Below are 15623 nucleotides of genomic sequence, written 5' to 3'. Positions count from 1 at the left end.
CCTCTGAATCTTCCTCTCTTTTTCCTCCAAAGCTCTGACATTTGCCCACCTTCATGTACCGAAATCCAGTTTCATTGGACAATCTTCTACTTAGCCAGGATCTCAAAATTATAGAAGTACTTTGCTCCCTTAGTTCCTAGAATCTACAGTTCTTAAAGCAAGTTTTGTATCCTTGACCATTACTTTTTGATGAATCACATCTTGCTTCCATTGCAATCAACCTTACTGGGTGGTGATCTGCACTGTGGGCCATAGCTCTTTACATAGGCTTCTCAGTTAAAAAGAAATGGTAATTATCAATGTCGTTATGCAAAAACACAGCCTATCTTCAGCACCTATTATAATAGGTGAAACAACTTCTCTGCATTATTCTAGCTCCCCTTTGTGAGCCATATTTTATCCTTTGTTAAACTAAATTATGCATTAATACTAAGTTTCTGTCTCCACCTCTGCGCATGAAAATCCTTTTTATTTCCTTTTCAGAGAAGCAAGGCAAAATGAAAAGGAGGAGCGATGAGGCATGCCCTTGATAATTTTTTTAACCTTTACCTGGGGATACCAATTGCCCAAAGAGGACCTTTCTATTCATTGCTGCTGGAAATACAGGTTGCATCTGGACCACGTGGACAACTCAACGCAGAGGTGCAGTTTGGATTGCTGAAGTATTCAAGACTCTTGCTGATACTGGGCTGCTTGCCAGATAAACTTTGTCCATGTTCAAGTTCAGCTGTACTTCCTTTGGTTTAGTAGCCCCACATAGCAGGGCAACCTTCTTTCCCCATGGTGAGAGATTCTCCCTCACACACCCTTGATATAATCGCTATCTTTTGCTGTTACCAGGACTTCTTTTTACCTGAGGAGGAATTATCACCATTGCCTTGGATTATGATTATTGGATTATTTTCTCGAGGTGTCCTGTTTTCATATTATCAGAAACTTTGCTCTATATTTTTTTGATATTTTAAGTAAATGTCATGAATTTTCCAACTGCCTCTTTGTCAGTTTCTTTTTGAGTCATTCAAACTCATCATTCCTGCCCAACCGTGTTGTTTCAAGATCAAGCAGGAGTTAACTGTCCTTCGACATTATTGGATGATTACGTAACCTCATATATTGTCATGATAAACCTTGTCCTGTTGGTTTATGGCTGTGGATTTCTTTAAAAGACTCATTTAGCTAACTTTTCTCGTATATTCAAATTGGAAACTATTTCAGTCAGCAGGTGATCTTGGAATTCATACATCTCATTTATTTTAAGAACGGAGAACATCAAATACCGTGCAATGAAACAGCTCAGAAATAATGCCCTAAAACACTTGCATGCCAGTTAAATGGCAGAAAATGTCTTGTTCAACCTTCAGCCTTGTCATTTGCATTTTTCCTACACTGCAGAATACCATCAGGGTTTGAAAAGTTGGGAAGAATACAAGGTAAATCAGGAAATAGAGCTAGGCGACACATAGCTTGGGTTTTAAAGCCTGCAGTCTGTAGGAGGAAGAGAAGACCAAGAGAGTTTAAGCATTACAGTCCTGGTAAAAGATAAATGTAAATAGTTCAAATTTCAAGACAGTGAGGTTTTCAGAATGATATATTTAGGGCTTAGGAACAGCAAGAAATAAGATCCATAACAGCAATGATCATATTAATTCCAATAAAATAGAGGGATGCAAGATATGTTGTTACTAGAGCTGAGGAAAGGATCACTGATTAGGTGACAATTATTTCTTATACCCTGTCCAAAGGTGCAAGCAATTTGCTGGAACCCCTCCCCCACCCCCAGTCAATCTGGCAATAATCAGATCACTACAACTTTTATCGAGTTTTAGGGGCTGTTGAGAGAGGAAAGGTGAGTTTTTGGCATAAAAGAAGAAATGAATCTTCTTTGAGGCACTGGCACAGGAGCCACCTAGGTATGTGTTGGATTATTGGAACAATAGCAATAACCTGTTCTTTACAGGATGAGGAGAATTTTCTTATTGACTTTGGCTCTGACATTGGCTGACTGGAAATTCCGGAGTCTTCAGAGCCAGGATGTTGTGGTGAACCTGCAGTAGACTTGCTAATGGCTATGGTTTAAGGGATCACTGCATGAAATGCTCTTTTGCCTCCAGTGACCATCATTCAAAGGGAAATCCTGCCTAAGCTATATATGACACTGAGAGAAAAATATCATCCGTTTCTAAATTCCGAACACTATAAAGTTTCCGAGTCACACGTGACAGATATTTACAGGAATCTACATGTTCTATTGATCTTTAGCTTTACGTTTCTCCTGGACAGGTTACAGAGGTCAGAAAGGTGAAAGAGGTGAGCCTGGCATCGCGCTTCCTGGTGGGATTGGTCCACGTGGTCCTCCAGGTATGAGGCAGCACTTAAATTAAATGTCTCTTTTTGTATTTTTCCTTCACTTACTCTCTGCTGGTCCTGAAAGCATTGACCCTTGGTGGGGTGCAGATCCATAGACTTGTGGAGCTCTTCTGTGTCCAGCGGGCATCAATTATCCACAATCCTCTATCTGCTTTAACTGGGCAAGCCAGGTGTCAGCTCTCCCCTAAGGCCTGTGAAACATTTACTATTATGGTAGAGTAATTTACAGTGGTTGTTGGCTGCCATTCCCCAGGCCGACACAGCAGCCTGCCCAATGAACAAGCAAAGACCTCTTTACCATGAGACCCTCTCAATCATCAGTTATAACCATCCTCTTTCGAACCCTCTCTGACACCATGAAGCAGGAATGACTCTTATGAAACCCAGACCTGATCACCCATGGTAAAGCAAATACATTTTTACAAGTGCTAACATGTTTGACTTGAGCCGATCCAGTTTCCAGTTTACCTATTGTCCAGACACATTGCATCTGCTGTAAAGGTGGAGGGGCGGTGGGGGTGGGGAGAAATGCTGTACCTTGTTCAAAGGGCCATTCCTCACACGGGAACCTAAACACTGGGTCTGGATTTTATTTCGGCAGCGGTGGTCCAGGTGATGGGCCGGAAAGCTTGGCGACCCCACCTCAACCATTTGTCATACTCTGGTTGAATTCAACGGTGGGCAGGAAATTAACTGCCCACCTTCGGGGTGCCATCACCTTTAAGGGGCAAGATCCCACCCCAAGACATGCCAGCCAATCAGAGGGCCAGCAGCTCAGCAGTCCCCTGTTACAGCAGGAGATCCAGAGTAGCAGCCATGGAGGATGCCCCGGAATTAAGATAAGTGGGGTCAGATTCACCGGGGCCTTTCAGGCAGGCCCTGGCTAGGCGGTGGGGGGTGGCTAGTGAAGGCACAGGGGGTCTTTCAGCGGGGGCAGACCTCCGTGGGCCATAGGGTGCCCAATCAGGAGGGCCCCCGGCCACCCACTGAGCCCACAGGGAAGCCGCCAATTTTTACTGGGCAGCATCTTCACATAGTGCAGGGTTCCTCCGCCCCCTCCAGCAGCTGGTAAAATACCAGCCGTGGTGAAGAGAGGCCCTTAAGTGGTCCTTAATTGGCCCCTTAATGCCCCCCCCTCAAATCTAAATCGGGGACATAATCACTGACCAACGCAAACAAATGGACCACTGGGTTGAGTACTACCTAGAACTGTACTCCAGGGAGAATGTTGTCACTGAGACTGCCCTCAATGCAGCCCAGCCTCTACCAGTCATGGATGAGCTGGACATACAGCCAACCAAATCGGAACTCAGTGATGCCATTGATTCTCTAGCCAGCGGAAAAGCCCCCGGGAAGGACAGCATTACCCCTGAAATAATCAAGAGTGCCAAGCACTACATGAACTGCTATGCCTGTGCTGGGACGAGGGAGCAGTACCCCAGGACATGCGCGATGCCAATATCATCACCCTCTATAAAAACAAAGGTGACCGCGGTGACTGTAACAACTACCGTGGAATCTCCCTGCTCAGCATAGTGGGGAAAGTCTTTGCTCGAGTTGCTCTAAACAGGCTCCAGAAGCTGGCCGAGCGCGTCTACCCTGAGGCACAGTGTGGCTTTCGTGCAGAGAGATCGACCATTGACATGCTGTTCTCCCTTCGTCAGATACAGGAGAAATGCCGCGAACTACAGATGCCCCTCTACATTGCTTTCATTGATCTCACCAAAACCTTTGACCTCGTCAGCAGACGTGGTCTCTTCAGACTACTAGAAAAGATTGGATGTCCACCAAAGCTACTAAGTATCATCACCTCATTCCATGACAATGTGAAAGGCACAATTCAACATGGTGGCTCCTCATCAGACCCCTTTCCTATCCTGAGTGGCGTGAAACAGGGCTGTGTTCTCGCACCCACACTTTTTGGGATTTTCTTCTCCCTGCTGCTTTCACATGCGTTCAAGTCCTCTGAAGAAGGAATTTTCCTCCACACAAGATCAGGGGGCAGGTTGTTCAACCTTGCCCATCTAAGAGCGAAGTCAAAAGTACGGAAAGTCCTCATCAGGGAACTCCTCTTTGCTGACGATGCTGCTTTAACATCTCACACTGAAGAATGCCTGCAGAGTCTCATCGACAGGTTTGCGGCTGCCTGCAATGAATTTGGCCTAACCATCAGCCTCAAGAAAGCGAACATCATGGGGCAGGATGTCAGAAATGTTCCATCCATCAATATTGGCGACCACGCTCTGGAAGTGGTTCAAGAGTTCACCTACCTAGGCTCAACTATCACTAGTAACCTGTCTCTAGATGCAGAAATCAACAAGCGCATGGGAAAGGCTTCTACTGCTATGTCCAGACTGGCCAAGAGAGTGTGGGAAAATGACGCACTGACACGGAACACAAAAGTCCGAGTGTATCAGGCCTGTGTCCTCAGTACCTTGCTCTATGGCAGCGAGGCCTGGACAACGTATGTCAGCCAAGAGCGACGTCTCAATTCATTCCATCTTCGCTGCCTCCGGAGAATCCTTGGCATCAGGTGGCAGGACCGTATCTCCAACACAGAAGTCCTCGAGGCGGCCAACATCCCCAGCTTATACACACGACTGAGTCAGTGGCGCTTGAGATGGCTTGGCCATGTGAGCCGCATGGAAGATGGCAGGATCCCCAAAGACACATTGTACAGCGAGCTCGCCACTGGTATCAGACCCACCGGCCGTCTATGTCTCCGCCTTAAAGACGTCTGCAAACGCGACATGAAGTCCTGTGACATTGATCACAAGTCGTGGGAGTCAGTTGCCAGCGTTCGCCAAAGCTGGCGGGCAGCCATAAAGGCGGGGCTAAAGTGTGGTGAGTCGAAGAGACTTAGCAGTTGGCAGGAAAAAAGACAGAGGCGCAAGGGGAGAGCCAACTGTGTAACAGCCCCGACAAACAAATTTTTCTGCAGCACCTGTGGAAGAGCCTGTCACTCTAGAATTGGCCTTTATAGCGACTCCAGGCGCTGCTCCACAAACCACTGACCACCTCCAGGCGCTTACCCATTGTCTCTCGAGATAAGGAGGCCAAAGAAGAAGAAGAAGAAATGGCCTCAATTGGCCTCTGGGCGGGATGTCTGTACTTGACCTACCCCATCCCTGGTAAAATTCCATGGCACCATGAAGGTGACGAGCACGCCACCCCAGCCTTCCATTGTCAATTTATGCACACGTCACCACCCACCCCGTCTCCCGGCGCTTCTCGAGACGGCTGCTAACATCCAGCCTTGGGCTGGATTTTCCTCCATTTGGCCACACATCTCTGGAGCAGCCAGTGGAGTAAAATCATTGGTCTGAAGGCTATGAGCATCCTATGTTCCTCTGCTGCTGTCTGAAGTGAAGGGAGTGTAGGTGCTGCTTTGTATAGGTTATGGGTGCACTCCAACTCTCGAGACAATAGGGAATAGGTAAGTTTGTATCTATTTACAGTAGATAGGTCAGCGAAAATCCTTGAGGTTTATACTATATTGAAGGAATTATATATTACAAATTGTTGTTGAAACAAAAAGAGTAGATACAATAAGGGTTTAAGCTTTTAAAAAGGCCCCTTTTGGGAAAGGTTTTCACTGGGAAGCATTTTCATTCAGGGTGGCATCTGCTGAGGAAAGTCTCTATGAGGGAAGGTCTCCATTGGAGAAGGTTTTCATTGTTTCCATTGGCATTTACTTCCACATGGGGAATGTTTGTATTAGTGAATGTTAGCAAATGAGCAAATTATTCCATTGTTGAAGGGCAATATTGGGCCAGGTCACTATTGGTCTGTGATGTTGAAAGTGTCGATTGGGGAAGGTCTTCTCTATGCTGCATGTGTTATAAAATTGCAAATATATTATTGACAAATGCGCTTATGATTTCGGTACACACGCCACAAAGAAGAAATCTCCACCCACCAAATGTCTTCACCTCACCAGAATTGTACCAGTTTCTGAGTCATGCTCATTTAACAGATCTTGGCCAGAGTTTTACGCCACCCCAATGAGTGGCATGGTAGCGGGGGGTGGTGTAAAATGGAGCGGGAGGCTCCGGGAGGCTTTCTTGACCCACTCCCGCCTCCACCACCCTTTCCGTAGGGCGGGGGGGGGGGGAGTGAAAAATGACCCGCGCACCCCAGGCCAATCAAGGCCACTGAACGGCCACTTAAGGGGTTTCGCCCGCCTCCACGTGGATTTTACAGGCAAATTAGGTGGCTGCCGATCGTCCCGGGGTGGTGCGGGGGTCCTGATCATCGGGTACAGGCTGCCTGATGGAGGGCCGCCCCGCGATCCCAACCACCCCCAACACATAACATGCCCCCCTTCCCCCCAACCGAGCACCCTTGCCTCACCGGGGCCCGACCGATTACTCCCAGTGAGCAACCAAAACTTACCTTTCGTCCCGGCTCCATGTCTTCTTCTATCTTCGGCTGGGCTGCAGTCCCAGCAGTGGCTACCGCTCCCAGTGTTGCTACTGGGACTAAGAGCTGCCGGCCCGCTGATTGGTCTTCCTACCTCCAGCGGGTGGAAGTCCCGCTTCGGCACAATTAAACCCATAAAGTATGGAACGGATCCCCAGGCGAGGAGGAAACAGGTTCACCACCGACTTTTACGTTAGAGGCCGGCTCCCATCTGCCCACCATAAAATACTGGCCCTTGCCTCTGTCCATAAGTAATATCAAAGTGACTGCTCACAATACAGCCAAGCACCATCAGTGCGTTCCCAGCTGCGCACTTGCACAGAACGGTTTCTTCCTGCCAGTATGGTGCTGAGCGTGTGCAGTGTATGTCACCACTCGGCTTTCCAATTCTAATTCGTGCATGCGTGTAAAAACGTCATCGCGGCAAGAGGGAAGAAGCGGTGGGAGGGAACGGGGGGAAGGAGCAGGGGAAGAAGCGATCGCAGGATGGAATGGGGCTGGCTCCTTTCCCCTCCCCGGTCATTCAACCAAAGAAGCAGCAGGCTGGGGGTGCGGAGAACGAGCTGGCTGCCGAAGCGCAAGGTGGGGAGCGAGCAGCCGAGGGAGGAAGCGGAGAGGCCAGGAGTAAGCGGCTGGGGTGGGGTGGTGGTGAAGGAAGTGGGAAGCGAGCGGCCAAGGGGTCATGGGGCGACGCGAGAGTGAGTGGCCGAGAGGAGGGAAGCAGCAAGGCCTGGAGCGAGCGGCCGGGGACGTTGGAAGCAGGGAGTGAGCGGCCATGGGGAGGAAGCGACAAGGTGGAGTGTGAGCGGCGAACAGACAGGTGTGGGAGGGGATGACGAAGAGAAGCTCGGTGGCTGAAGGGAACAGGGTACTCTTGGGAGTGGGATGGAGGCGCCAGTTGCCACCATTGAGGGGATTTGGATTTAATTTGTTTTTTATGATAAATTGAGCAGCACCATTTTATTACTGGCAACTGCCTGAGATTTCGCAGACAGTGACGTTTCAGTGAAATAAAAACATAAGAACTAGGAGCAGGAGTAGGCAATTCAGCCCCTCGAGCTTTCTGCGATTGATATACACGGACACCCAGATCCCTATACACCGAAGCATTCTGAAGTTTCTCTCCATTTAGATAATAATTTGCCTTTCTATTCTTCTGACCAAAATGGATAATCTCACACCTATCCACGTTAAAATCCATCTGCCAGATTTTGGCCCATTCACCTAACCTATCCATATCCATTTGTAAATTTCTTATTTCTTTATTGCAAATTACTATCACACCTATTTTAGTGTCATCTGCAAATTTGGCTATAGTACCTTCCATCCCTGCATCCAAGTCATTGATATAGATTGTAAAGAGTTGGTCCCGGGAACCGAACCCAGTGGCACCCCACTAGTTACATCTTGCCAACCAGTAAAAGACCCATTAATCCCAACTCTCTGTTTTCTGTTGGTTAGCCAATCCTTTATCCAAGCTAATAAATTGCCCCTAACTCCATGTGATCTTACCTTGTGTATTAACCTTTTGCACGGCACCTTATCAAATGCCTTCTGGAAGTCCAGATATACTACATCTACAGGATCCCCATTATCCACTTTGCTTGTCACAGCTTCGAAGAACTCTATCAAATTAGTCAAACACGATTTACAATGGATGAGGCTGTATTTGTGCATGTGCCAGTACTGCACCACCTAGTTTTTTTTATTCATTCATGGGATGTGGGCATTGCTGGCCAGGTCAGCATTTATTGCCCATCCCTACTTGCCCGTGAGAAGGTAGTGGTGAGCTGCCTTCTTGAACCGCTGCAGTCCATGTGGGGTAGGTAGACCCACAGTGCTGTTAGGAAGGGAGTTCCAGGATTTTGACCCAGTGATAGTGAAGGAACCGTGATATCGTGATAAGTCAGGATGGTGTGCACCAGGTGGTGCTGTTCCCATGCATTTGCTGCCCTTGTCCTTCCAGTTGGTAGAGGTCGTGGGTTTGGAAGGTGCTGTCTAAGGAGCCTTGGTGCGTTGCTGTAGTGCATCTTGTAGATGGTACACACTGCTGCTACTGTGTGTCGGTGGTGGAGGGAGTGATTGTTTGTGGATGGGATGCCAATCAAGCGGGCTGCTTTGTCCTTGATGGTGTTGAGCTTCTTGAGTGTTGTTGGAGCTGCACCCATCCAGGTAAGTGGAGAGTATTCCATCACACTCCTGACCAATGCCTTGTAGATGGTGGACAGGCTTTAGGAAGTCAGGAGATGAGTGGATGCGTTGTCAGCAAAAGCAGCCAAGTAATATGGGCAGCAGCATCTCATTAATTAATCTGGGGTGTGACCATGTACTGCACTTCCTTAAACTAAACATACACATTTTATAAATCAGGATGAATCTTTCTCGTGAGCAGCTTTTAGTGCTGAACTGACACGGTGTACATGTCTGATACTATGATATGCGAGTCATTCCTGATTGATTATTGGGTTCCTTGTGTTCGCTTTTGTATGCTTGCATGCAGCAAGGGTACAGAGTGTGATTTTATGGTGATTACTAGGAACAGTGAGGGTGCAATTGTTTTGTGCCAATATTGTGAAATGGGTTGATAGTGAGTTTGCAGCCTGTTTTACACCAAGCTCAATTTCAGTTTCATTAAAGTCACCTTTATTTTTCTTCTATTCTCTCACTTTTCTACCATGTGCCTAACTTGGCTCTCTGTCCTATTTTGCATTTTAGCACTGCTTTTACTCTTTTTCTAATTATGATTATTCATTTATTCTAAACTTATTGTTGTGAGCTTAAAGGTTTTCCCTTACCTTTCCGCTTCCGGTTTCCTGCTCCCACTCACCATTTCAATTTCTGTTTTAGGCGTCTTTTCCTTTTTAATTGGCTGAATAGCAGAGCTAAAGGCAACTTTGCTATCTGCTTCAATGTTTGGGTCCGGTGATTAAAACAGCCACATCACAGGGGCAATCAGATCAATCTTTGCTCTCCGTGGTGAACAAATGACACTCACCGTTCATTACACTGGCACTCGCCCAAAGACTTTCTATGGGATTTTGCACTGGAACTTGCTGTGTTTCAAAAGCCAAACAGTGTAGAGCCCTCGACGAGGGATCTGGGACATGGGTGAACAGGGCAAGCAACTGTCTATCTCCTTAACCAATCAGGTTGGAGACTCCTTACTGAGCCCTGCAGTCTAAACTAGGAAGCATCAGTTAGAATATTTAATTCAATGCCAGAACAAGTAAGGAAAGCAAAATATAGAGCAGGAAAGAAAGATGGGATTAAAAGTGAGAAATAAAAGGGACAGAAAGAGAAAAATATATATTTTTTAATTTAAAAAACTCCAACAATAATCAAACCAGAAGGAATGAGACTCAACACTCATAAAAAGTACATTTTCTGTACCAGAGGAGTTGTTTGGCAATAACTAAGACTTATCACACCATTAAAAATTCACTTACACTTGAATAGACAAGGCCTAACATTTTCTGGAATGTTTAGTGGGTATCTAATGGGTAACTGCCACAGTTTCATGCCTTTCATGTGTTTCAATGCTGAGTGATTTGGTGAGGGCAGCAACTGGGGCAGCAGGGAAACTCAGATTGAACTACCTGATTTGCACAATTAACTGCGTATGTGCAGACACCAGAAGTTGCTTATCCCTCACCATTATTTCTACCACAAAACCCGGGCCATACAACTTTAGAAAGGTTAGTGCCCCTTGTAAACTGATCAGCAAAATGATCCATAATGTTGACTGTCGAAGAATTTCAAACCATTTTTTCAATCACAATAGCTTTGTCTGTCCAGTGGTTTGACACACAAGTACTGATGAAGTATGTGAACTGTTCATCTGACTCCCTGCCTTGTGTGTTTCAGGTTTGCCAGGATTGGGAACTATAGGTCCTCCAGGCCCACAGGGCATCATAGGCCCTCCAGGACAAGATGGACAATGTGACCCTGCAGACTGTCTCTTTCCTGCAGGTTTTCCACAACCGTCCGCACAAGGATGAAAGTCCAATTTTTAACCACAAACTATTTCAGGTGTGGCAGTTTTTGAACTGCTTTATTTAACACACTTTATAGCTTAGTCAATGCCTCACCAGCACAGGTACCCAGACCTTTTCTTTGTAATTTGCAAAACCGTCTGGGTAATTCCCTGTATGCAAGGCAAGTGCAAATCAAGCCACATTCTAAATAAGGTCTTGCTGTGCTCCCAATCTGACTGCTGATGTTTCATTTACAATTTAATTGAAAAACTGTTGTGTTGAGCATGGGACACAGCAGTTACAGTAGATTTTTGCATTTACAAATCTGGCTGATGGACTTGTTCGGTGATTCAGTTACTTGTCCTTGAATATACTGACTGTATTTCCCATCTAATTTGGGAATCTTTGGTAAATAAGTTTTGAAAATATTTCATCTCCATTCAGTATGTTTTAACAAGAAATATATCCATTTCAACTGGGTGATAGCTGTTTACAAAAAACATCTTCCCCTTGACTCATTCCATACATTACTACTACACTTAAAGGGTTATTGAATAATACAGCACAGAAGGAGGCCATTTGGCCCATTGTGCTTGTACTGGCGCTTTGAAAGAGCTATCCAATTAGTCCCGTTCCCCTGTCCTTTCTCCATTGCCCTACAAATCTTTCCCCTTCAAGTATTTATCAAATGCATTTTGAAAGTTATTATTGAATCTGCTTCCAGCACCTTTAAAATATTAATTATCCTTATTATTGATTATTGAATTGTATCAATAACCCTGTTACTAATGGCTACAGTTCTGCAGTTTACATTGACAAAATGAAGTCATCATAACATCAGAGATATGATTATCGATTATCAATAACCTTTATTTGCAGTTACTGTGCCTGTAGTTTATTAATTCATCATTAGGTAATATTAAGGACGAATGATCTGCTGAACTTTCTGATTCATTTTTCCATGGGTGATGTTTTGTAACGATTTATATCTGTGAACCAGTCAATGGATTTTTGTTGCTGTTGTTGTTGTCAACACCCATTACACAATGACCGATGTGATTTTACTGCTGGTCGGGTATATTGCATGGCTATTGAATAGCTCCATCTCATGACCTTTGTTTTAAAAGTTTGCCAGTCACAAAGAGCTTGGAAAGAATTCGATAATGAAATTGTGTGGCCATGTACTTATGTATTTTCTTTCCTCTCGGTTTTAATATATGCTTCAAATGGCAGAAAATCATTTAAACAGAAGAAAAGCAAGAACCTTTATTTTTAAAAGATATGCGAGCTTAACAATATTGTTGTTTACTCATATACATTTGTAATGCACAAGCACTGATAAGGCCAGTGTTTGGTAACCTTCAATATGGACTGTGTGGCACAAAGACTATTCCAAACAGCGCTATGTGTATATTTTGAGTTTTAAAGTTACCCATAGCAAAATGTAACTAGCTCACTACCAGGAACCTCTGCTGTCAGCTTTTAAATACGGATGTCAATTTAATTCAAATGTGATTAAAACTGGTAGATCTTATTTTTTATAAATTGTAAAATTGCTATGATTTTATTTTCATACTCGTGTGATAAATGTTATTTTCTATCTGAGTGCTGGATTGAGTTGCTGCAGAACATAGATTGTACAGTGATTATTGCTTCAAATTTGTTGACTATGTTGGATATTTTTCTCCCCTTTAAATATTGGTTTGTTTTTATATTATCAGCTCATTTGAATGAGATGTATATGCTGTCATTTCTTGTATGTTAGTTAAGGAGTGACATTCATCTGCTGCTGCGCACTGGTGCCAGTATTTTGATTAAAGATATAGGAATATATTTAATATGTATTGTTAGCAGAAGTACCTCACGAAAAGAGCATTCCATCCTGACTCTGTCTCTAAAATTTTGGGGGGAATAAAAACAATACACGGCGGGTCAGATGGCAACTGAATATAAGTTCATACTTAAGGTTGGATCTACCATGATTGAGAAGTTCCTTTAGAGAGAAGTAACTATAGGTCAAAAATGCAAACGTGTTAACTACTTTTGCAAAGTGGAGGCTCGTGGCTTCTATTTAACATGCCCGAAAGCGATGTATAGTGCTGTGTGCTCTGCAATGGTTTATCAGTCAGGTGTTGGATTGCTCTTTTTAAAAAACCCGCCACAGAAACGATTGGCTGAATAGCCTCTTTTTGTCCTGCATGTTTCTTCAATTAGAAAGACAAAAATGGTTCACTCAATCTGACTCCAAAATGAAAGGGAAAGTAGCCGAGTGGGAATATGAGCATTCTGCAATTTTTAGTTCCGATTTCCAATATGTGTTTTTTTTCTCTTTTTTTGGATTTGCTCAGATTCCTGTATTCAAAAGTTTAAACAACTGGGAATCACGAATAATTTAATGTTCATGAGCTTGCTTTAATTCATGCCCTTCTTCCTCCCTCTCCATTCTGGAATTGATGCTCTCCGGATCTAATAGAATGCTTCTCCAACATTGTTTTAAAACTACACCCATTTGTTGCAAGATGGTGCTGTGGTCGAGAGCGCCTCTTCATGAGATTACTGGAGACAAACAGAAAGGCTGTCATTTCGAATTATTCCTTAACGCACTAATTGCTGCAAAATGCTGATTTCAAGATTAAGGCTGGTAAATGCTCTTGTAAAAGCATGCGGAAATACTCTAGAATATTTGCTATTAATGTTGTTTAATTATACTTTATTTTGTTGCAGTCATGAATTTGACTACATCTCAGTCACTGGTTATTGTGAAGATAGACACTTAATGAGCAAAAGTTATGTTAAACTTGTGGATTTGTTTTTCATTTCAAAGAACATATGTTGGTATGTTATGTATGTTATTTAAATGCATGACTGCAATGAGGAAATAGTGTTTAAAACTCGGGTCTAGAGATGGTATAAAGGACCGTCGGATTGGTTGATGCTATTTGAAATCCTGCATAACGAGACATTGTTCGATTTGTTTGTGTTTGATCTTGTCAACAAGACATTTACATTTCTACAGATAAAAGTGCTGAAACCAGCCGGATTTGCAACTCAGAACACAATGTCCTACCTCATTTGAGGGCTAGTGTTAATACGTCTTTATCAAATATATTATTTATTTGTGGCATTAATTAACTGATATAATTTTCCTATTATTCTGACTACTTATTCTCTAGTCTTACATGAAATAATCTGAACAATTCCCATATTGTTGTCTCATTTAGTGAGAGCTCACCATCTTTAAGAAAGTCCCTTATTTTCTTTAGTTTCTTTTCCAATTTTCTCCACTCCTCTGCTGAAGGAGCTGGGGTCCAGAACCACAGTTCCTCGGGACCCTCCACTATCTTGTACAGGTGGCCACACTATATTGAGACAAGATGCTGTTCACAAAGAGAGCATAGCTGAGCCTAACTCTGTCCTTAACCCATATACATGCATGGCTGGACATATTCAACCTAGGGTCGCTTCATAGCAACCAGCAGTAGGGAATCCAAACTGATTTTGCTCCACCTTAGCATTGGGGAAATGAAGCCAGTTGTACAGCCCCAACTACCACCCTGCATAAGATCAACCAACTCAGTAACTGACCAGGGAATCAAACTAGTGAACCTTCAGGTTTCTGTGTTTCGGACATCAGGCAGTGCGACAGAGTAACATCATACTTCAATTTGAATGTTGTGAACAGGTAGGGATGTTGGAGCAGGTGGTGCTTTTACATCTACTGGAGCTTCATGCAGTATATGTTGAGCCTCTGATGTAAACCAGTTATTGACTCATTTTCTTTACCTTGTTTAATTCAGTTTTTACTTTTTTAAATGCAACTTGATGGAAGTTTTCACTAATCTTATTTCTATCTTCTGATTTTCAATCAATTATGCATTTTTTGAACCATATTAAGTTCTGTATAATGTTCTAATGAAATATGTATTAAGATGCACTTGTGCTCATTCCTGAGTAAAGGATTTCTGTATTTTATATATAATAATCTTAAAGAACATAAGAGCATAGAGTAAAAAAAAGGATTGTGGCAAAATGTATTTTTTATATTACACTTTTGATTTGAATTTCTTAAAGCTGGAAGAAGCAAGTGAAGGGTTAAAAAAAGTCACAGTCGCACAGAATATTTCTCAAGAGTAAAATATGCCTCAGAGATAAGACACGCTGACCATAATCGACAGCAGAGGGGAATCTGAGGTGCTAATTGAGTTAAATGGTCCCAATATTTCATACTGCATCATATGCCATAAATGGCTCTCAGTTTCCTTTCGATAAGGGAAATGCAGACGTTTGTTTCAATAGGTCTTCAAAGGATATCGAATGGTGTACCCTGTTCTGCTGCTTGAGATTCTTCTAGCTGCAGATGGTTTCATGTGCAGCTGCATTTCAGTCAGCAGAAAAACTTCTGTGTTTATGCTTGCGCCAGCCAGCAAAGAAGCTAAGCCAGTTTGAAACTGCTTTCATGGCATATGAAGTGAACTTGTGTTTGTTGACATATTGGGAGAAAGTGAGTGATATCTTTATTGTTTTATGAGGGGGATGATTCATTGTATTGTACTGTGTATTGCCTGTCCACTTAAATAAATTGTCAACTGCTTTAGAGCCTGGGTTTTGGTCTGATCGAATTATGTAGATTTTAACACACAGAAACAGGCCATTTAGCCGAACGGGTCTGTGCTGGTGTTTATGCTCCACATGAACCTCCTCACACCTTACTTCATTGCATCCTATCAACATATGCTTCTACTCCTCCCTCCTTTATATGCTTACTCAGCTTCCCCTTAAATGCATCTATGCTACTTGTCACAACAACTCCCTGTGGTAGTGAGTTCCACATTCTCACCACTATTTGGGTAAAAAGGTTTC

General features: G+C 43.7%; 1 protein-coding gene across 4 annotated transcripts in view; it reads left to right on the top strand.

The window, feature by feature from the left end:
- Window positions 1-15341, top strand: part of LOC137354371 (collagen alpha-1(XIX) chain-like) — a 655592-nt gene extending 640251 nt beyond the window's left edge. For 3 of the 4 annotated variants that reach the window (XM_068020137.1, XM_068020135.1, XM_068020134.1), the window contains 2 exons: window positions 2281-2358; window positions 10654-15341. In XM_068020137.1, the coding sequence (XP_067876238.1) occupies window positions 2281-2358; window positions 10654-10787 (212 nt within the window). In that variant the 3' untranslated portion in view covers window positions 10788-15341. Of the gene's footprint in view, window positions 1-483; window positions 907-2280; window positions 2359-10653 lie in introns of those variants that run through there. The other variant, XM_068020138.1, reaches the window with a different exon arrangement.
- The last annotated feature ends 282 nt before the right edge of the window (window positions 15342-15623 follow it).

Source organism: Heterodontus francisci, chromosome 3, assembly GCF_036365525.1.
Source record: "Heterodontus francisci isolate sHetFra1 chromosome 3, sHetFra1.hap1, whole genome shotgun sequence".
NCBI lineage: Eukaryota > Metazoa > Chordata > Chondrichthyes > Heterodontiformes > Heterodontidae > Heterodontus > Heterodontus francisci.
Note: the sequence above shows the minus strand (reverse complement) of the source record. Positions and strands in the feature narration are given on the sequence as shown.